At 41.7% G+C, this 23,384-nt stretch overlaps 2 protein-coding genes across 11 annotated transcripts in view; one reads left to right on the plus strand and one right to left on the minus strand.

Annotated features, from left to right (window-relative positions):
• Positions 1-16,369, plus strand: part of tsc2 (TSC complex subunit 2) — a 77,477-nt gene extending 61,108 nt beyond the window's left edge. For 8 of the 9 annotated variants that reach the window (XM_048551752.2, XM_048551755.2, XM_048551753.2 and 5 more), the window contains 6 exons: positions 1,880-2,066; positions 5,325-5,464; positions 8,439-8,517; positions 9,360-9,451; positions 11,405-11,503; positions 16,030-16,369. In XM_048551752.2, the coding sequence (XP_048407709.1) occupies positions 1,880-2,066; positions 5,325-5,464; positions 8,439-8,517; positions 9,360-9,451; positions 11,405-11,503; positions 16,030-16,281 (849 nt within the window). In that variant the 3' untranslated portion in view covers positions 16,282-16,369. Of the gene's footprint in view, positions 1-1,879; positions 2,067-3,594; positions 4,717-5,324; positions 5,465-8,438; positions 8,518-9,359; positions 9,452-11,404; positions 11,504-16,029 lie in introns of those variants that run through there. The other variant, XM_048551760.2, reaches the window with a different exon arrangement.
• Positions 16,370-18,034: 1,665 nt separating this feature from the next.
• pkd1a (polycystic kidney disease 1a) overlaps positions 18,035-23,384 on the minus strand; it is a 179,607-nt gene continuing 174,257 nt past the window's right edge. For both annotated transcript variants that reach the window (XM_048551749.2, XM_048551750.2), the window contains one exon: positions 18,035-22,281. In XM_048551749.2, the coding sequence (XP_048407706.2) occupies positions 21,679-22,281 (603 nt within the window). In that variant the 3' untranslated portion in view covers positions 18,035-21,678. The remainder of the gene's footprint in view (positions 22,282-23,384) is intronic.

Genomic DNA, 23,384 nt, shown 5'->3' on the forward strand with positions numbered 1-23,384 from the left:
AGTCAAGAAGAGAGATAGAGGTAAACCAAGTAATGACAGGCCAGTTAGTCTTAACTTCAGTGGTGGGCACCCATTCTGGAAGCAATTCTGAGGGAGAGACATGATCCACACTTGGAGAGTCAAGGATGAATCAAGAACAGTCAGCATGGCTTGTTAAGGGGAGGTCATGTTTATCCAACTTGATTCAGTTTTCAGAGCTGACTAGGTGTTGATGAGGGCAATGCAATTAACATTGTGTGCTGAACTGTCAGCAAGGCTTTTGATAAGGTTCCACATAGGAAACTGGTAATGTAAGTAAGACTCCAGGGTATCCAAGGAAATTTGGCTAATTGGAAACAATTGGCTGAGTGACAGATAGCAGAGAGCAATGGTGGAGGGATTTTTTTTATTTTGACTGTCCAGTGGGATTCCGTAGGGATCAGTGTTGGGACTGTTGCTATTTGGGTTATATGTAAATGATTTAGACTTGAAAGGAGGAGGGTTGTTATGTGACTGATATGAAAATTAGTGGGTTGGCAAATAGTGAGGAGGATAACTACATGCTGATGAGTAGAAAATGGAATACGATTGAAATAACTGAGGTGACTCACTGAGGTAAGACAAAAATGGCAAGGGCAAAATAGTGAACAATAGGACAGTGGGAAGCACCAAGGAGGACTAGAATGATCCAGATGTATCTTTCCACCAATCCCTTAAGGTATCAGGGGTTCAAATGGTTAAGAAGACAAATGGGATACTTGCCTTTATTAGCTGAAACATAGAGTTTAAGAGCAGAGAGGTTATGCTTGAACTGTTTAAAACAGTGTTAGGCCACAGCTGGAGTATTGTGTGCACTCTGGAAGCCACATTACATAGAAGGGATGTGATTGCATTGCAAAGGAAATTTACCGGGCTAAAGACTGAAAGAACTGCGGATGCTGTTAATCAGGAACAAAAACAAAATTGCTGGAAACTCAGCAGGTCTGGCAGCATCTGTGAAGAGGAAAACGGACTTAACATTTCGGGTTCAGTAACCCTTCCACGGTTTTGTTTTCTGTCTCAACTTTGTTTTTCCCTTCACAGATGCTGCCAGACCTGCAGAGCTTTTCCAGCAGTTTTGTTTTTGTTGCGTATTTACCAGGATGTTGCCTGGGCTGGGGTGTTTTAGTTCTGAAGGGAGATTAAGTAGATGGGTTATGTTCCTTGGAGCAGAGGAGACTTATGGGGCATGATGGAGATACATAAAATTCAGGGACATCGATAGGGTAGACAGCAAAGAATGCTCCCCTTGGTGGAGCACGTGGTGACTACAAGCTTCTCACCTATTCACTGAAATCTTTATGTGCCTGAATATAAATATTCTGCTCTGCTTCTTTTTGCCAATGCTTTCGGTGACTGGCGGTGTTGACCCATCATCGCTCCTGTTGTCAGGACTGAAATTCTGACAGGAAGGATGCAAAGATATTGCTGCAAAACCATCTTGTCAGTCAGCACTTATGAGCATTGTTGCAGACAGTAGGATCTGGGAGATTGTTCAAAATACTTATGTTTGTGGCATGTTTTTCAGAGCGTTTTCCTTATGTTTTATCAAAAGAAACTTAAGGTTAGCATTTGTCCTAAATTTAAGTGATTGATAAATGGCGTAAATAATCTGTTATAGGATTCCTGCATGGAGCCTATTAGTCACTGATTTTCTTTGATAATGTCGGGTAAGTAATCCCTATTTCATACATCATCTGTTCCATAATATTCTCATTGAAATTAGTCCTAGAAACTAGCTTGAGTGTTTCGTGCTTTTGTGTATTTTGCCTTGCACAACAAGCTTCAGCATCTTAAGTAAATGCTCAATGTTTTGAATAAACCCTTGGTTTAATTTGAGTTTTATTGTCATATCTTTCAGACTAATAATGAAGTTGAAATTCTGTCCAATGCATATGGCTCATCCAGGTACGCGCAGTTCCTTACAGGCCTTGGCAAATTGATCTATCTCCAAGACTGTAACCCAGAACAAATTTTCCTCGGTGGCCTTGACACATATGGTGATGATGGGCAGTTTACCTACTGTTGGCATGACGACATCATGCAAGGTAAATGAGTATAGCTTGCCACACAGGGCTGAGAGGATAGCAGGGATAGCCTTGCTGAGGTTTGGTTGATTGTTTTTGGTGAGCCCATGTCCAGTTGTTTGATAGACCTGGACGGGCTTGATGCTTGGTTTGAGAGTAGTGGACTTGTGGATCAACAGATCCTATCGTAATGAAGACAGAGGAGCTACAACTTCAAAGGCTGATTGATGGTAGGTGGAGCATTCCATGTGGAGAAAATTTGTTTCTTTCAGCCTGGATATTGCCAGGAAAGGAGGATTTGAGTTATAAAAATAGGCTGGTACTTGTTATCGCTGGAGTGTAGGAGCTTGAGAGGTGACCTTATAGAGATTTATAAAGTCATGATGGTCATTGATAGGGAAATGACCTTTGGTATTCACCTTAAGATATGGGAGTTCAAAACTGAGGGGCATATTTTAAAGGTGAGAGGAGAAAGATTTAATAAGGACATGGGGGCAACGTTTTGTTTTATGTAGTGGTTAGTGTGTGGAATGAACTGCCAGAGCAAATGGTGGGCACAGGTAAAGTTACATTTAACAGCCATTTGGATAAATATGTGAATAGAAGTTTGGAGGGATATGGGCCAAGTGTGGGCGGGTGGGACTAGTTTAATTTGGGAACATGGTTGACATGGAGTAGTTGGATTGAAGAGTCTGTTTCCATGCTGTCTGACTGTGTGACTCGAGGAGGAAAGAGACAGCAAAGCAACACATGCTTTCCTTTCTCTAGTTGTCTATGGTTAGTGCATGGTCACCCACACAACTTGCCATGGCACTTACAGTGACATTGCATTGCTGCTGTTCACTGTTTGAAATTTGAATCATAAAAATAAAGTGAGTAATGTTCAAAACTTACCCAGGTCTACTATCCCCTAAGATTTCTCTGATTCTGCTTTCTCATGCATCCTGGATTTTCATCATTCCATCATTGGTATCTGTACATCCAGCTGCTAAGGTGCTGAGCTACGCAATTCCCTTCCCGAACATTGCCATATCTCTATCTCTCTCTATCTCTCTCTCTCTCTCCCCCCCCCCCTCACACGCCCCCCCCCCCCCCCCCCCCCCCCCCCCCCGCAACTTTTCATCAACGTTTTGACCATCTGGCAATTTTAGTTAGTGCACTATTTTATTACTATAAAAGTGCTATACAAATGCAGGTAGATTTTGGACAAAACTGGAATACTGATAGGGAACAAGTTTTTTCTGATTAAGAATAGTAATAAATAACTGTTGTAGTTTGTTCTGTGTGTTCTCGTCTTTGTCCCCATTTCTTTTGGTGACATGTTACCGATATCTGAGATTATATCTCAAAAGAAATAAGTATTTGCATTTATGTAGCACCTTCCATGACCACAAGATGTCTCAAATTAGCTTTTCAATCAATAATACTTTAAATGTATTCGCTGCTGTAAGTTAGGAAATGCAGCAGCCAGTTTGCAATCAACAATTTCCCCACAAATAGCAACGTGATTGATAATGACTAGATAATCTGTTTTTTGATATTGATTTAGGGATAAATATTGGCCAGGACACAGGGGATAACTCCTCTTTGAAATAGTGCTGTGGGATTTTTGACATCCGGCTGCGTGGGCAGATGGGGCCTTGGTTTAACATCTCAACTTGAAGACGGCATCTCCAACAGTGGAGTACTCCCTCGGCACTACACAGGAGTGTCATCTTAGACTATTGCACTCAACTCCAGGAGGGCACCTTGAACCCACAACCTTCTGACTCAGGCGAGAGTGCTGCAAACTGAGCAATGACTGACACTGGTACTTGACACAGCTGATGTCCAGGGATCATAAACCTGTTAACTTTCAGTCTATTGCAGGAAAAGTAATTGTGCTTAATAGAAAAGTGCACACACAGTGTTACAGTAGTTGATCTTTCCAGGGAGTCATATTCTCTACTGCTTGAGCTTGAGATTCTAATTTTTGAGTCTGAAGAATGCCAGTTAAGCAGGCATGATTCCAAAACGTTAATGAATATTTGTCCATTCAAATATTAAGCTCCACTTAACCTTAAAATGATATGGTTTATGTATTAAGTACCCTGTTCTTGCTCAACTTGACTCATTAATGTTAACAGACGCAAATGTGGCAGGTGGTTAGTTTTCCTGTTCAGTTAAGGGATCACTTCATCTCTTTTTTTTCATCCTATGTTAGTCCTTGCACCCCTGTTTGGCCCAGTCACACCCAATTCAGAAAGAATAAACTGATGGAGAGGGTATTCCCATTGTCTATAGCTGATTGAGCCAATAAAGAAAGAAATTCTTGTTCAATTTAGTATTCTAATTTGTGGTGATCATTAGAAGTATTTTTAAAATGGGTTTTTACTTACTCTTGCCCCAGAATAACTTATTCTTTTACTTCTGATTTCATTAAATAGGTGTTGACTCAGATTCAGAAATGAAAAGCCCCAATGTCAGAAGACTGTTTACTTTGTAACAGCAAGATACTTGGATGTAAAACAAGTCTGAAAATTTCAGTTTGGAGATGTGGAGGGACGTAGTAGGATGCTTTTTCAAATTTGGACAATTATGTAAAATGAATGGCCTTGATAAACACAGAGATAATGGGAACTGCAGATGCTGGAGATTCCAAGATAATAAAATGTGAGGCTGGATGAACACAGCAGGCCAAGCAGCATCTCAGGAGCACAAAAGCTGACGTTTCGGGCCTAGACCCTTCATCAGAGCTCTGATGAAGGGTCTAGGCCCGAAACGTCAGCTTTTGTGCTCCTGAGATGCTGCTTGGCCTGCTCTGTTCATCCAGCCTCACATTTTATTATCATGGCCTTGATAAACACGTTCATTGCCCGTCACACATTAATTTTTTTTGTCCTTGGGAAGAGCGATCCTGGCAATTCACCCTTTCCCTAATTGCCCTTTAACTGTATGACTGGCTCAGGCAATTTGAGAGGGCAGTAAAGAATCAACTATATTGCTGTACATCTGTAGATGCATGAAGGCCAGACTGGGTAAGGATGGCAGATTTCTTTCTGAAAAGGATGTTAGTAAACCAGTGCTTTTTTGATCATTTGGGAGGCCATGGCATTTATTAAAGACCGGCAATTTATTCTAGCTGGTCTTCATTGGGAGGGATATTGAATATATTACTGAACCTATATGGTCCACTTTTCACAGTTGTCTGAATAACCATTTATAAAACTAGAGTTTCTCCAATCCTCCAGCATTTTCTTGTACACTGATGAAGTTTCTTTTTCTCCAACATAATTAAAGCAATTTTTCACATTGCGACCCTGATGCCAAATAAAGAATCCGATAAAGCCTGCTGCAATAAGAAACGGCACATAGGGAATGACTATGTGGTTGTGATCTATAAGGATACTGAGGAAGAATACAAACTGGGAACGATAAAGGTAATTTTTTTTCATTTCTTTATCTCTTATCTCTCATAATCTTCGACTCTGTTCATTCCCCCCCTCCCCCCGTTTGACTCCCGACCCCCACCCCTTCCCTTTGTGTGGAGACCTGATGTGGGTACAATAACTACAAATCAGTCAATAATAAATCCAATTTGTAGGCTCAAGCCAGAGAATAGTTAGAATTCTAGCAGGGCTCTTCTGGCACAGTGGTAGTGCCTCTACCCCTGTTCCCGGAAGCCAAGGGTCAAGTCCCACCTACTCCACAGGTATGTATTAACGTCTCTGAATGGATTGATAAAATTTTTATTTAAAAATAGAGCTTATGACAGGGGATAAACGAAGTGTTAAATATGGAACATGCTGCCGCAAGGCGGAGTTAAGGTGTAGAATATTGATGATTTTTAATGGGAGTATAGATAAATTCAGGCTAATTTTCCCAACAGCTTTGAGACTTCAGCGTCACAACCAAACTTGCTGTTACCACCAGTCAGTCCGACACTCCAGTCTTCCAGGATATGTGCTTGCCCCTTTACTGAAGGTGGTGGATGGACTCTTAGAGCTCCCAGCCCCATCAGAGGGAGGCAACTTGTTGGCCAACACAGAAGCAATGTATTGGACGCTCCTGAGATAATGGGAACTGCAGATGCTGCAGAATCCAAGCTAACAAAGTGTGGGGCTGGATGAACACAGCCGGCCAAGCAGCATCTTAGGAGCACAAAAGCTGACATTTCGGACCTAGACCCTTCATCAGAAACGGGGGATGGGGAGAAAGTTCTGAAATAAATAGGGAGAGACGGGGAGGCGGACTGAAGATAGAGCAGAAGATAGATGCAGAGGAGAGTATGGGTGGGGAGGTAGGGAGGGGATAGGTCAGCCCGGGGAGGACGGACAGGTCAAGGGGAATAGGATGAGGTTGGTAGTTAGGAAATGGAGGTGTGGCTTGAGGTGGGAGGAGGGGAAAGGTGAGAGGAACAGGTTAAGCAGGCAGGGACGAGCTGGGCTGGTTTTAGGATGCAGTGGGGGGAAGGGGAGATTTTGAAGCTGGTGAAATCCACATTGATACCGTTGGGCTGCAGGGTTCCCAAGCGGAATATGAGTTGCTGTTCCTGCAACCTACGGGTGGCATCAATATGGCACTGCAGGAGGCCCAGGATGGACATGTCTAAGGAACGTGAGGGGAGTTAAAATGGTTCACGACTGGGAGGTGCAGTTGTTTACTGTGAACCGAGCGTAGGTGTTCCCCAAGCCTCCGCTTGGTTTCCCCAATGTAGAGGAAGCCACACAGTGTACAGTGCTTGCAGTATACCACACTGGCGGATGTGCAGGTGAACATCTACTTGATGTGGAAAGTCATCTTGGGGCCTGGGATGGGTGTGAGGGAGGTGGTGTGGGGGCAGGTGTAGCATTTCCTGCGGTTGCAGGGGTAAGTGCCAGGTGTGGTGGGATTGGAGGGTAGTGTGGAGCAGATAACGGAGTCGCGGAGAGAGTGGTCCCTCCGGAAGGCAGACAATGGTGCGGTGGGAAAACACCTTTGGTGGTGGAGTCGAATTGTAGATGACGGAAGTGTCGGAGGATACACCAAAGACATTTTTCCCACTGCACCTTTGTCTGCCTTCTGGAGAGACCACTACTCTCCGCGACTCCGTTGTCCGCTCCACACTCCACTCCAACCCCACCACACCCGGCACCTTCCCCTGCAACTGCAGGAAGTGCTACGCTTGCCCCCACACTTCAAAATATCCCCTTCCCAAAACCAGCCCAGCTCGTCCCCACCTGCGTAGCCTGTTCTTCCTCTCACCTATTCCCTCCTCCCACCTCAAGCCGCACCTCCATTTCCCACCTACTAACCTCATCCTGTCCCCTTGACCTGTCTGTCCTCCCCACACTGACCTTTCCCCTCCCTACCTCCCCACCTATACTCTCCTCTCCACCTATCTTCTCCTCTATCCATCTTCGGTCCACCTCCCCCTCTCTCCCTATTTATTTCAGAATCCTCTCGCCATCCCCCTCTCCGATGAAGGGTCTAGGCCCGAAACATCAGCTCTTGTGCTCCTAAGATGCTGCTGATGTCTACCAGGCCATTGTGTTGCAGGCACAACATCCCCACAAGCCTTACTGTTCTGACCTGTAGCCATTCATCTCCTTAACTCCATCACGTGGGGCCTGGAACCTCCAGTTCTGATGCCTCTTGACCTGCCTCTGGGCGGTACCCTTGATTGAGCTCGCAGCCTTGGAACATGTGGCAAAGGGTCATTTCAACATTGGTAAACTACCAGCAGGGGCTCAAAATCGCCCTTATGGTCTTAATTGGACTAGGTACTGCTTTCCTGTGTGTATTGGGCGGCTGATTCAGTCACCAGCCTGTCCCAGAAACAGGAATGCACAGGGAGCTGTCCTGATGTGACTCCCCACTATTTTCCAGTCCCCTTGGATCTATAGAACATGGAAAATCCCAGCTGTACATGAAGAAGGAAAGAAACAAAATGCTGATAGGTCAGTAATGGTGGGCTGCTTTGTGGTGCATCAACATCAGAATGGACCATATAGGATAAATGTGCTGTATATTTTGTAGTACTTGATGCTTGTACGCTAATTATATTTGCAAGATTGGAATATTCATGATTATGTTCCCAGTTAACTACTTAAGTGTAATCCTCAATGAATTTGGAGGTGTGCTTTGACATCAGTAGATTACCTCTCAGCATAATTGTTGACTTTTTGGTGAAATTTGTATAACTACAAAATTATTGAAGCAATGTAAATTCTACGTTTGGCGCAGCTGCCTGCTTAATACCATTTAGTGTCGTGTGATGTGCTGTTCCTTTTGTTATCATGAATTGTGTGTTAACTTTTTCAGCATATACAAACAGATTGCCTTTATCAAATTTGATTTGTATTAGACCTGCTTTTTTGAAGCCCACAGTCTGAACTGCTTTCTGTTTCTTTTTTCTCCTGTAAATTTTAATAGGGTCAGTTTAACTTTGTTGAAATAATTATTAAACCTCTCGACTTTGAGAGCAACCTAGTGACCTTACAAGCACGAAAAGGTAAGGCACTGATTATTGTAACGCCTCATTATAAAATTTGTATTTATGTTGAAATGAATGCTGTGTACCCCATATACTACCATTCATTTTTGCCAGTTTCTAACATTAAATATTCACCAGGGTACTATAAAATTGCTGCATTTTTGCATGCTAAATACAAATATTTTCTGATTACATGTATTCAAAAACAAGCTGCTTTAAATGCCTAAACATGATTTGTTTTTATGAAATACTATTTTATCCTGCACAAAGTTCAATATGTCAGTATAAATGTGAATTGCTACATTTTAAGGCAAAAGATTGCGTTTTATGTCTGTACTGAGCATTCCTAACTTAAATCCCAAAACATTTAAGAAACTGACATGCATTAACTATTACATTGCTGGGTTATGCATCCAAGATATGGGGTAATATTTGCAACAGTCTTGTTCAAGTAATACATTCCATCAATTCAGTACATTAATGCAAAAGTGAATCTCTAACAACATCATGTTTTGATGTACTGTCTTATATTTGTGGAAGTGAGTACTAGACAGTGAATCAAATTTTGGAACCACTACTGAAAGGAATAGTTGAGGCAAATAGGATGGATGCAAGAGGATACTGATGAAAATGAGGTTCAAAGGAGTGGAAATCATGCTGATCAGGTCAAATGAAGAGAAGGAACCGTGAGTGGAGTAGCGTGGATCAGCTGTGCTGAATGGTCTGGTTCCGTGGTATAAATTAAATGGAATGCCAGCATCTACATAATTGGGAGAAAACTACTTATAAAGATGTACTTTTTTTAAAAATTGGAAATGGTTTCTCAATAGGTGATACAGGTTTCTTTTCCTATCTTGTAGATATGGAGGGCTTGGTTGACACAAACGTCGCTAGGATTGTGTCAGACAAGAATCTTCCTTTGTTAGTGCGACAAATGGCTCTGCATGCGAATGTAAGTAGAAGGATGTTATTTCATTCTGCTTTTTTTGTGACTAAAACATCAGGGGCTTAGCTATACTTTAGGCAGACCGAAGTGGGCCAGATTTCAATTTTCATTGTAGATTTCTGCCCACATCGAAAATCTTATGACAGTAAGTAGTTTAATTGACATTATATGTTTATGTGCCTCTTCACATCAATTAATGCCCGTTTCAGTGTCATTGTTCCTCTTGATGTGTATTTTGGGGCAAACGTCAGCACGTGTGCAGCTGTTGACTGGATCTTGGTCACTTGTGTGAAGATGCCTGCTAGAGACTGACATATCAAACCAATCCTTTGTCAGATTGTTGAGAACCTTATTTCTTTTTTTTGTTACTCCTTCTTTACCAAGTATTTCAATTCCTCAGGCTCAATGCCAATGTGTAACTTTAAATTCAGGTACTTCCCTGATTTATATGAATACCTTTCTCCAGTTACACTGGCATCTTCTGAGCTTATAACTTACAAAACTATTGATGACTTTACCAGGATCTGCAGAGCACTAGGCATTGATTGTGATGCTTTCAAAATATTTGTTCTTCCCAGTATTTTGGACCATTTCTTCTTCAGACTGTTCCTGTGAGGTAATGCAAGATTAAACGTGTCAAGCTTCTAAGGCTTTGGAGTAGATGTGTAGCTCGGGTTGTGGGTGTTGAGGTTGGTTGACTCTCCGAGCTGGCTTGTTGTTCCGCAGACGTTTCATTACCGTGCTTGGTAACCTCCTCAGTGCAGCTTCCAATGAAGTGTCGGTGTGTTTTCCCGCCTGGAAGAAACACACAAACTCATAAACAACACCCTCCCTGGAATAAAATTCACCAGAGAGGAGGAGGAGAACAAACAACTCCCATTCCTGGACGTCATGGTAGAGCGCAAGACAGATGGGGAACTGCAAACAAAAGTACACTGAAAAGCCACACACAGACCAGGTATTGAACTTCAATAGTAACCATCCCAGCACACACAAACGAAGCTTCATGCGATCACTAATTAAAAGGGCAACAACACACTGCAGCAACACGGAACTACACCAAGTGGAGGAGGAATACCTCTTCCAAGTGTTCAAGGGTAATGGATATCCAAAGAACTGGGTCAGGAGATGCCTACAGGAATAGCATCAGAAAGATTCTACACGCCCCGACACACTCGGCACACTACCCTACTTCAGGAACACGTCAGAACTCACCACGAGACTTCTACGACCGCTGAGCATCAGAGTGGCACACAAACCCACATCAACCCTACAACAAGTGCCCATCTGAACTAAAGACCCACTCCCCGCCATGGACAGGACCAATGTCATCTACAAGATCCCCTGCAGAGACTGCGAGAAACACTACGTCGGACAAACAGGAAGGAAACTAACAACAAGAGTACATGAGCACCAACTGGGTACAGAAAGACATGATCAATACTCAGTCATCTCAGTCCACATGGACAAGGAGAACCACGATTTCGACTGGGGCAACACCAAGATCCTGGGACAGGCTGGCAGAGACAAGCACGAGAATTCCTGGAAGCATGGCACTCCACGAAGCATGCTATTAAATAAGCACGTTGAACTCGACACCATATACGTTCCACGACGGAGGAAAACCGGAAGTGAGGCAATCCATCGTAACAGACCTCAGAGTTTAAAAACACACCGACACTTCATCAGAGGCTGCACTGAGGATGTTACCGGGCACGGTAATGAAACATCTGCAGAACAACAAACCAGCTCGAACCTCAACAACCTGTCAAGCTACAATCCTTCAGTGTTCATCTGGAATATTAAATGCTTTAATGTTTTTCTTTCAGATTTTAATTGTATTCTGAATTGCTATCATTTTTAGACACAGATGAGACAGTTTCTGGTTTGGTAAACAGTTCTGTTGCTGGTTACATTGAAATTACAATGCTGCAAATGATGTTTTGTTGTTTATGCTAGATGGCTTCACTTGTACACCACAACAGTGCAGTTCCTTCAGAAGCCTATGCATCCAAGTGGCTAGCTAGGTTGCGACAGATCAAACGGATTCGATCTAAGGTATGGATATGGCCAATTGCTTGTCAGCTATGAAAAGACCATTCACTGGGTATGTCAGAATGGCCTGTGAACTATGAGTTTGTACGTGCTGGTATGTAGCGCCCTTGGAATTAAGAGTTTCAATTTAAAAGTAACCAACAGTACAATGTTATGCTTGAAACAGGATGAAAACATTATTTATTACACACAAATATTGAAAGTTATGTAAATAAAGAGACGTTCTAGTTATAAGCCAAAAATAAGGCTCCAGTGGTCTCCACCTCTCTGTATTTCCAGCCACCCCTTTGTGTCATGTCTTGCTCTGCCCAACAACCTGTGCATCTCAGGCCCTGGATTACCTCATCACCACCATCATGTGCCTCCTTGCTGCCCCACCAAACACAGGCTGGATCTGTTTCATGTTTGCTACTGATGGCTCATCACTTACCTTGTCAGAAGTAAGCTCAGGAGGGAAGCAGCCGCGAGGGGATCTGACAGCCTAGTGGTAGTATCACTGGACTGTTAATCCAGAGATCTGAGTTCGAATCCCGCCACGGCAGATGGTGGAATTTTGAATTCAATAAATATCTGGAATTAAGAATCTAACGATGACCATGAATCCATTGTCAATTGGCAGGAAAAACGCATCTGGCTCACCAGCGTCCTTTAGGCAAGGAAACTGCTGTCCTTACCTGGTCTGGCCTACATGTGACTCCAGACCCACAGCAATGTTGTTCACTATTAATTGCCCTCTGAGCAATTAGGGATGGGCAATAAATGCTGTCTGGCCAGCAACAGCCTCATCCTGTGAATGAATAAAAAAAACATAATAGGTGGAGAAGCTTCTCAGAGGTCCAGCTCTGAGTAGAAGATTATGTTAATGAAAATATTTGGGGTGAGGGGCATGGGATAGCGAAGAGGCTCATAGGTGGCCTAAACACTGACATAAACCAATTGAGGTTTTTTTAATTCTGTCACGGGATATGGGCATTGCTGGTTAGGGCCAGCATTTGTTCTCCATCTCTAACTGCCCTGGAAAACATGGTGGTGAGCTACCTTCTTGAGCTTCTGCAGTCCTTGGGAGTGATGAGACACCCACAGTTAGAAAGTGTGTTCCAGAATTTTGACCCTGCAACGCTGAAAATGTGATATTATTCTCAGTCAGATTGCTGTGTAGCTTGGAGGAGAACTTGCAAGTGCTGGTGTTGCCATTTGTCTGTTGCCTTTATCATCTAGAAAGACAAAGGTTACAGGTCTGTGAGGTACTGTTGGAGGAGCCTTGGTGAGTTACTGCAATACATCTTGTCAATGGTATACACTGCTGTCATTGTTCATCAGTAGAGATGGGAGTAAATGTTGAAGGTGATAGATGGGAGGCCACTCCAATGGGTTACTGTGTCCTGGTTCGTGTAAAGCTACTTAAGTACTCCATCACACTTTTGGCTTGTGCTTTGAACATATTAGTGAAAGTGCTGAACTCGCTGCTGAATTCCTAGTTCTGGCCAGCTCTTCAAACACAAAGGTCTTGTTGAGTTTCTGTTTAGTGGTAATCCCCAGATGTTAATAGGAGATTTGGTGATGTTAATACCATTGAACGTTAAGAAGCAGTGGCTAGATTTTCTTGCTGGAGATGCTAATAGCCTGACAGTTATGTGGCATGAATGTTACTTGCTACTTATTGCACAGGCCTTGTTGAATTTCAACATGGACTGCTTTAATATCTGAGCTGTCAGAAATGGTGCTGAGTATCTTGCAATCATTAGTGAACATCCTGAGTACTGACCTTGTGATAGAGGAAGTCATTGAAGCAGCTGAAGCTGGTTCGGCTGAGATCGCTATCCTGAGGAACTCCTGCAGTGATGTGCTGGAGCTGAAGTGATCAACCTCTGACAACTTCAACTGTCTCCCTTTTGTGCCAGTTATGACTCCAACCAGCAGAGAAGTTATCCCCAGTCCCCATTAAGTCTGATCTTGTAGGACAGTGCAATGCCGTTACCTATAAAATGCTGCCTTAATGTCAAAGACAGTTGCTCTCCCCTTACCTCTGGAGTTCAGCTATTTTATCCATGGTTGGATCCAAGCTGTCACAAGGTCAAGAGCTGACTGGCCCTAGTTGAACCCGAACTGAGAATATTATGCCTTTGCAAGTGTTACTTAATAGCACTGTCAGTAAACTCAACCTTCACTTTGTAAGTTACAAGGTGATGGTTGAATTTCTCCTGCTTTTTGTACACAGAAGCTACACACTATAGGGTTGATGCTAGTATTGTCACTATGCTGGAAAAACTTGGATGGAGTTGCAGCTAGTTCAGCAGTGCATGTTTTCAGCAGTAATGCTGGAATGTTGCCACGAAGCCCAGCTTTCCAGTGTCTTCAGTCGGTTCTTGAAATCATGTGCCATGAATCAGTTTGCTGAAGATTGACAACTGGTCAAGTATAGGCCAAGATGGATCATTCATTAGCACTTCTGGCTGAAGATGAGCATAAATACTTCTCTGTGACACTGGTTTGCTGGACTGCCATGGCTTTGAAGATTGATATACTTGCGGCACCTCCATTCCTGTTTAATAGTTTAGTTGTCCACCTCTAGGAAACTGCAAAGCTTAGATTTGATTCATTGGTTGTGGGGTTACTGAATCCTCTCCTATTGCATTCTGCTTCCGCTGTTTAGATTACAAGTCATCCTGAGTTGTCTCTTCACCAGGTAGAACCTCATTTTTACATAAATATGGTGCTGCTCCTCACTTGCACTCTTCATTGAACCAGCACTGATCTCCTGGCTTGATGGTAATGGTAGAGGAGGCATGCTGGGCCTTGTGCTGCTCCTGATGGTCCATGGTGCCTCATAGATGCTCTCTTTTGAGTTATTAGGTCTGTTGGAGTCTGTTCCGTTTAGCATGGTGGTAGTAGCACACAACATGATGGAGAGTATCCTTAGAGTGAGAATAGGACTTCAATTCCACAAAAATGTGCAGTGCTTGGTCTTATTGATTGTGTCTTGGATGAATGTGTCTGCAGTATGTAGATTGATGAGGAAGCAATCAAGTAGATTTTTTCTTCTTGGTTCCGTCACCATCTGCTGCAAAATCACAGAATTGCTAAGGTGCACAAGGCCATTCAGCTCATTGGGAAACCGCTGGCTTTCTGAACATTTTGATTTAGTGCCAATCTCCACCCTTTTTCCTGTAACCCTGTGTGTTTGTTTCCAGTAAAAAAAAATCTAATGCCCTCTAGAATGTCTGAATTGTGCCTCCACTATACCCCAAGGCAGTGCATTTCAAACCTACACCACTTGCTGTGTGATGAAGCTTTTTCTTACCCAACATTTTCTTCTTTTCCAGAAGCATTTTAAGAACCAGAGGGCATAGTTTTAAGAGAGATAATAGGAACTGCAGATGCTGGAGAATTGTCCCCTCCCCCCACTGCATCCCAAAACCAGCCCAGCTCGTCCCCGCCTACCTAACCTGTTCTTCCTCTCACCTATCCCCTCCTCCCACCTCAAGCCGCCCCACCATTTCCCACCTACTAACCTCATCCTGCCTCCGTGATCTGTCCGTCCTCCCCAGACTGACCTCTCCTCTCCACCTACCTTCTCCTCTATCCATTTTCGGTCCACCTCCCCCCTCCTCTCCCTATTTATTTCAGAACCCTCTTGCCATCCCCCTCTCTGATGAAGGGTCTAGGCCCGAAATGTCAGCTCTTGTGTTCCTAAGATGCTGCTTGGCCTGCTGTGTTCATCCAGCTTAACACTTTATTATATCGGGCATAGTTGTAATCTGTTTGAGGGACCAAATTCTCCCTATCTGCTCTGTCCAGGCCTGTCATGAATTTGTAAATTTGTTTCATATCTCCTCTTAGACTTTTCATTTCCAAGGAAAGCAATCCCAATTTCCTCAGACTTTTCTTGAGTGTCCTGTCCCCCTCCTAATTTCTTTGACACTCTCTCCAATGCATTCACATTCTTCCAATAATTGGCCACACAGAAATGTGCGCAACACTCTAGCTGAGGTCTAACCAGTGTTAGATTCAGCATAACCTTCCTGCTGTTGTATTCTTTGCCTTATTAATGAAGCCTTAAGTACAGTGTGCTTTTTCTAACAGCTCCTTATAAATGTCCTGCCACCTTTTATATCTTTTGCACACATACACCTAGATCTCTCTGCTCATGTATTTCCTTTAGAATAGTACCCTTGTGTGCATACTGGCTCTCTGTTCTTTGTACCAAAGTTTATTATCTCTCATTTCTCCACATTTGAACTTCATCTGCTACCTGTCTGTCCACTCCACCAATGTGTCAATGTCCTTTCAAAATTCTACCCTTCCTCTCAATTTATAATTCTCCCAAATTTTTTGTCCAGCAAACTTTGAAATTGACCTCAGCATACATACATGCATATGATACAATGTTGGTATGTGTGTATATATCTATAATAGTAATTGAGCTCAGCTTCAAAAAGTTAAACATGAGCATGGGTACAGGCAGGTTCAAGTATTTCTTAGTCCGAAGTTTCTGAACAAAAGTTAAATATTTTCCTCTTTCTACCTAGGTGTACGAAGATCTGCAGTATCGTCAGAATGCCGGAATTTCCTTGATTCCGATGCACGCTGCTGGTCAGAGTAAAACTCACCATCATCACCATCATCACCACCATCAACAACAGCAGCACCTTCCTCACCACCATTACGCTCCACAACACACACAGCAGCAGCAGCAGCAACCGTCACCGTCTGCCAGTGCAGAAACCGGCCAGAGAAAAAGGCTAATGTCCACTGTGGATGATTTCACAGACTTTGTTTAAGGTGCAGTCCCATGGACAAGACCTGTTAAATGTGTGCAATATGTACACCATGCTGTGATTGAAGCCAAATGATTGCTCGGCTTACGGAAGTGGGTGGGAGGGATGGGTGGGGGTGAGAGGGGAGGTTGCAGGTTGAATATCTTTGCTCTGCTTGTGAAGAAGTGAAGATAAACACTGCTCTGAACAGACTTCTCCAAAGGAAATGTCCCAGTTAGGCGATGGACCATTTGAAGGTGCAGGTAATCCAAGCTGTGATGGATTATGGATCTTCTCACTCGCATTTCTCTCGGCCTGCATGATGGGTATCATGGTTTTAAGAAACTGCCTACTTTTCCAATTTTGAAAGCAGACTGAGAGGTCAGAAGCACCCCAAAGTTATACACATGAGTATTAAAATTGGCTTGCTGATCAGAGCAAACTTCATGGGGTTGGACAATTTAAAATAAATTGGGGTAGGGAGGGTATGACTAGGGCAGAATACTTGTGTTCAGCTCCTTTCTGATCTTGTAATAACTGATATTGTGCAATTACCTTGTAAAGGAATGTGGTGTTCTCTGCACAATTGGAACACAGTTGTCAGTGTTGAATGATGTAATTAAGATTCCACTAAAAGTGAATAAATTGCATTTAAAAAGTGTTCCCTTAAGTATCATGGGCTGTTTGATACAAATTGCAAATCATTGGGATCAATTGTTTTTCTTTAAACTTAGTTTTTATTTTAGAATTGGTAGCTGCTGCAAAGTCCCAAATATATTTTTGAGATGGTAAAAGTTGGAACTACATGAAGTGAGTACTGTTTGCACTGATTCCTTTACCAGTCTGGTTCATTGCTGGTAAACAACTGTTAGTTTGCATTCTGGTAGGATCTAAAGAACTGAGGTATCTCGCAAAGGGCATATTTGCCTGTGCTGGAAGCTGATGACTTGACAGCATCCCGCACATTTCCAGTGCACTGAGTGTATGATGCATTATTTCTCAGAACTTGCATTTATATAGTGCCATTTAATCAGATGACAAAGTATTAACATACAGACATGCAGCATAGTTTGGAAATTATATAACAAAAATCCACCTCCACAATCTAAATCAGCATGTATCACATAGGTCATTTAGAGATGGCTAAATATCAATGGCATTTTCTGTTGGCTGTCACCATTCCTATGCACATTTTGTATGTGTTACCTGTTTTTCCATTTTAAACAGCAATTCTAATGTCCCAAAGCACTCCATAGGTAGTTAACTACTTTTGATTTGCAGGTGCTTGTGTAATGTACGTAAAGCGACAGCCAATTTGCTAAGTAAAAATATCAAACACTGAGATCCCAACTATAAAGCAAACTAGTGATAAACAACAATTACAGAGGTCTGAAGTCACTGCTCCGTAAAAATTAGTTTTGAGTGGGATTGGGAAATCTCATTAAGGCATGCATCAACAATGAAGTTTAATTAAATGTTACAAACAACTTGCAAAAACAAAGTGCTGGAAATACTTAGCAGGTCAAGTGGAATATATGGAGAGAGAAGCAATCAATGTTTCAGGGCCGTGACCTTTAATCAGAAAAGACAGACTGGAAAAGTTCACCCAGAATATTGAACAGACTATGTAAATTAGTGAAATAAAAATTGAATTCCTGTACCAGAAAGGGGAAAAAAGCTCAAACCCTTCTATTTTCATACTTAATCTGTATATGCAATATTTAAAAACATTTTGAGATGAAGTTATTTAGTAGTTTCCAAAAAGAACATTCAAATCTTTAGTTCAGTCAAAACTTTATTGACATTGTCCTTCAGTGCATCAGAAATGTTTCTGGCATAAAAACTACAATTATTTACATATTTGGTATAATTCTACATTAATACTGTCTATGATGGGGTTCAAAGAAATGGATTATCAAAATGGTTCTTCAGATAATGGGAACTTTCTACAGCAACTAAATTGATAAATGAACATGTGTTCCTACATCTTTAAATGTTAGATGATTATAAAAGAATCTTTTGGACCAGCCAAATGCAAAAGAGATGAGCTTGGCTCTCAGCCAAAGCCGGCTTGCATCCACTTTGCAGCCTCTGAGGTGCCCGCATTTGGGTCCATGGTTACCCCACGTCCTCCAAGGATGTTTACACCACTGAAGCAATTCATCTGTGTTTTTTTTAGCTATCACTGGGTCTTCCTCATTCTTGTGGTCAGAGACCTTTGTGCTGAACAACATCTGGCTTATAACAATATATTCATTAAGTACTCACTGGGCAACATCACAACAACATCCTAACATAAGCTTTCCCATGCTGTCGGGAACAGTCTGATGCCTTGGATACATCATCTGCCACAACCTCTAGCAGCAAAATATCCTGACAAACGACGAGCCCTAAACATGTCATCTTAAAGATTCAAATGACAGAATGAGTAATGATGGGATGGCTTTAATACTTGTTTGTTCACTTTCAATCAGTACTTTGGCACTTCAGCACATCATATATCATTTTATAACCAAAATCATGACCTTTTTAATAGTTCAACTCTCTTGGTTAGGGTCATCTACCGGAAAGGGATTAAAAGGTGTACTTCAAAGAATAACTTTCTAATATGCCAGTGTAAAGTCAAAGATTCAGAATGTGTAACTGTCTGCTGCCTCTGCCTTATGTGACTTATCTATCCAGAGACCAACCTATCTCTTACCTACTGCTGTAAATGTTGGAGGAAGTCTTGTTAGTATCCCTTCCTTTGAGGGGAAGATAAAGTCCAATAACTTGATCATTTTCCAGAAGTTTGTTTCAACACATTCCTGACTGACTTGCAGTGCCTGACCGTGTGAAGGAAATTAAATGTGACTGACTGACAGAAAAGAGAACCATCCAGTTTCGTCCTTTTTAACACTGCTGGAAGGAGAAACCAGTGTCAGGCATGCTATTTAAAAACGTACTCGGGTTGAAAATTTTTTTAAAAATGAATGGAAACAGACAAAATTAAATGGGTTTGAACATTGTCTCATTTAACTTTAGATCGTGATGATTATGTTTCTTTACAGCTCATCATATCTTAAGATTTATCTGAGATGAGGTGCAAAATCATATTATTCTGCACAAATCTTTTGACAGAGAGCTCATTCACCGAACATTCAATTTGTTTATGGCTGATCTGTGCCGTAATTCCAAATTCAATCTAGTTCATCCGCACAATGGGGACAAAGGTGACTGATGTGTCCAGTATATTTATAGGGCCCTTTCTGTCCAGTAATGAGGCATTAAACTATTTAAAACCTTTGGGTTTCTTAAAATAGTGAACAGCAATCAAACACCATAAATGTCTTGTTTGCTTACTTCACAAGCCGTAATTTCTACACTTTAATTTCTTTGCTAATTTTGTTTTTTATTCATTCATGGGATGTAGGCTTCATCGCCTGGGCCAACATTTATTGCCCCCTCTGGTTGCCCTTGAGAATGATAAGTTGCATTCTTGAAACCTTACAGTCCACACTGTCATTAGGGAGTGAATCCCAGGATTTTGACCCAGAGACCATTAAGGGACAGCAATAAGTCAGAACAGTAAGTGGGAGGGGAACTTGCAGATGATGTTCCCATGTATCTGCCGCCCTTGTCCTTTTACTGGTTGAATGATAGCAGTCATGAGTTGGCAGCTGCTGTCAAAGAATTCCTGCAGTGTATCTTATACATCGTACACACTGCTACTAAAATACATCAGTGATGGAGGGAATTAATGCTTGATGTCCAATCAAATAGACTGCTGTGTTCTGGATGGTATCGTGTTTGTTGAGTGTTGTTGGAGCTGCACTTATTCTAGCAAAATGTAGAGTTTTCCATCAAACTCCTGACCTGTGCCTTTGAACAGGCTTTGACAAACTTGTCACAGAATTCCTAGCTTCTGACCTGTTCATGTCGCTATATTGTTTACTGTTTATAGTACAGTTTCTGGTCAATAGTGACCTCAGGCTATTGATAGTGGGGCATTTCGTGTTATAATGCCATTGAATGTCAAGGGACAATGGATAGATTTTATCTTGTTGGAAAAGGCCGGTGCCTGGCATTTGTGAATCGAATATTACTAACTACCTCTTAACCTGAGCCTGAAATATTGTCCAGGTCTATTGCATATGGACACATACTGCTTCAATATCTGAGGGGTCAGGAATAGTGCTGAATCTTGTGCATTAATGTGAACGTTCCCCACTTTGACCTTATGGTGGAAAAGCTACTGAGAAGGAGATGAAGATGATTGTGTCTAGGACACGCCTCAGGACCTCCTTCAAAATGTCTCTGAGCTGAGACGGCTGATTACCAACAATGGCAAACTTTGTGTATTTTGGGTATGACTCTAACCAGCAAATAGTTTTCTATCTGAATTCAAATTTACTCTCATTTTAATTGGGCTCTTTGATGTCACATATGGTCAAAAGTACCACTGCTATCAAGAGTTCAGAATTGGGTATCTGATTCTAATTTGTTCATTTTCTGCAACAATATCTTCAGATGAGCTAGGTTCTGTTTTTACAGGCCTTATTGCTTTAAATGTTGTAGTATTTAATCATACATTCTTCTGTCCAGCATACTTTTTATAATGAGACTACTAGTAAGTTAACTTCAGGATTGCTACTAGTTTCAGATATGTCAACATGTGTGTGATTTACGTGCGTTTTATAATACTTACTCTGTTTCCTAGTTGCAGTGCTGGGATAATGTTAGTTTAGTTGAAAAGTCTATTTACAGATTAAAGTCAACACAATTGCCATATTACATTCTGTAACAGAACTGATCTATTGAAATGTAAGCAAAAATACTGACTTGTAAAATTAATTGTGTGCTCTGACTTTGTTCAATGATCAACTGAAGTTATTTCAAAATTAAGTGATTAAAACAGCATTTTTTAAAATAAGTGCACCTTTCAAGTGCATGGCTACAAAAAGCAAATTTGTACAATCTCTTCATCTGAGCTATCCTCAATTAAAGTGCTTGTTAATACATATAAAGTAAACTCTTTTTAGAACGTCCATCCTTTTTAAGGGCCTGCTACACCCAGTCTGACAAATAACAGGTCTTGTGGTGCCCCCTACAGTGCCCCCAGATAATGGTGGTTATTCTCAGGTGAGAAATGTTCACTTATATCTGTCCTTGCTTCAAGCAACAACATTCTCAGTCTCAATCTTTAAAACCGCTTCTGGTAAAACCAAAGCACATTTGCTGAACAAGCTTGTTGGTCCTGTGTAGTCCTTTGGTCGTTACCTTTCTAGGATGCCAGTGCCCTCTGTTGATAGTTCTCATTTTATGAAGAAAACTAATCAATTAACACAGCCATTAGTAGACAGGGACCCATTAGTAGCTCTTTGAGTGCTGGCATAGGTCATGTTGGGCTGCATGACCTCATGTGCTGTACAATTCTAAGTCCTATTCGCTGCTTTCAGGCATTTGATCACCTGAAACTCTGCGCTGCCACTTCTTGTCTGAAGTTTTAGACTTCCTTCGAGGTGGGTGAGGCCCTTTCCCTCTGACAGCCTGCTTTGTACTGTCTTCAGCTAATGGGATATTTCCAAGTTGCTGTCCGTCCTGAGTGTTATTTGTCTTTGTATTGCCTCGCGAGTTCCAAAGAGATGAATGGAGATCGTCACCCCGTCTTCGGACTCTGATCCGGCTGTATGCTGCAAATAGCTCTTCAGCCTTTTTGTTAATCTTCTTCTGGTGCATTCTGTCCTGGGCATTTCTCAGTTTGCACTCCATCTGGTATACATCCTCTGTTGCCATATTTACCCTGTCAAATTGCTCAAGCAGTGTTTCGAATAGTGGAACCAGGCGGTGAATATTTATCTCAATTTGTGCTACTTTGTTTGGGCTGACGAGAGAAAAAGTGTCCAATGGAATGGAAACGCTTGAAGCAGAAGATGAAGAGATATCAGAGATGGTGCTGGCCGTGTGGAGACAGGTTGATTTAGAATCTCTAGAAGACCGGGAAGGTAAGGAAACCATTCCTTCAAATTTGACTTTATGGCGGAACTGTAAAAATAAGGGAAAAATACTAATTGATGTATTATTTGAAAGAAAATAAAGAGAACTTAATTTCCACCACAGGAACCTGAACACCAAATCCAGGCTAATGATCCTATTGCAGTAATGGAAGAGTGCTCTCTGATCCATTTTAAACAAAGACTTCTCAGGAAGATGTAAAAAATCCCAATTTCAAAGAAGGCTATGGGGGTTCTCCTAACAGTCCTGCCTGATACACCATCGTCACTAAGGCATACTGTTTGACCATTCTTGATTTACTGTTCATGGGAACTTGCTGTGTATAAACAAACTGTCACTTTTCCTACATTGCAAAAGTGTCTGTACTCAGTTATTACTTTACTGGTTGCAACACACTTTGGAACTTACTGAAGGGTTCTATATATATATTCTGTCTTTCTTTAATGTATAAAATGCCAGGTATATGTGCTCTAATTATCCCAACAAGTGCCTAATGACCTCTTCCTTTATTATCATCATCGCTGCTCTCAGCAAAAAAAAACTCCAATAATTTAGTAATAAAACGAAGAACTGAAAATGGTAGAGGTTTGGAACAAACAAAAACAAAAACAAATTCCTAGAGAAACTCTGCATATTTGGCAATATCCCTTCAGACCTGTTGAGTTTCTCCAGCAATTTCTGATTTTTGTCTGGTGCAATCTGACTCTGTTGGCTACAGATGGCGCTGGTGCAGCAACAGGATGAGAACATATTTCATTCCAGTATAGTTGCATCAGGAGAATGATTGATGATAAGTAATAGAGACAAGCTGTATCTGTATCAGGGTATGACTGATGCACAAGGAAAGACCTAGATTGCCATAAGAACAGAAAATCACAGATGTAGCCATCAGTTCTTTTGGAAATGATAACATATACAATTGCATTAAAATTCTGCTATTCAATACTGAATAATTTTCAAGTACATCATGCAACAAACAGCGATTGAAGAAAATGTTAACACCTTTTAATAGATATACAGCTCCCAACATAAAACAAGAACAAACTTGTAGAAAAATGCAGTATTTGGAAAGAGAAAAAGCAGATAAGTATTTTAGGTAAACGTGAGAAAACTGATAAGCAAATCAACGACTT

This window comes from Stegostoma tigrinum, chromosome 23 (assembly GCF_030684315.1).
Source record: "Stegostoma tigrinum isolate sSteTig4 chromosome 23, sSteTig4.hap1, whole genome shotgun sequence".
Taxonomy (NCBI): domain Eukaryota; kingdom Metazoa; phylum Chordata; class Chondrichthyes; order Orectolobiformes; family Stegostomatidae; genus Stegostoma; species Stegostoma tigrinum.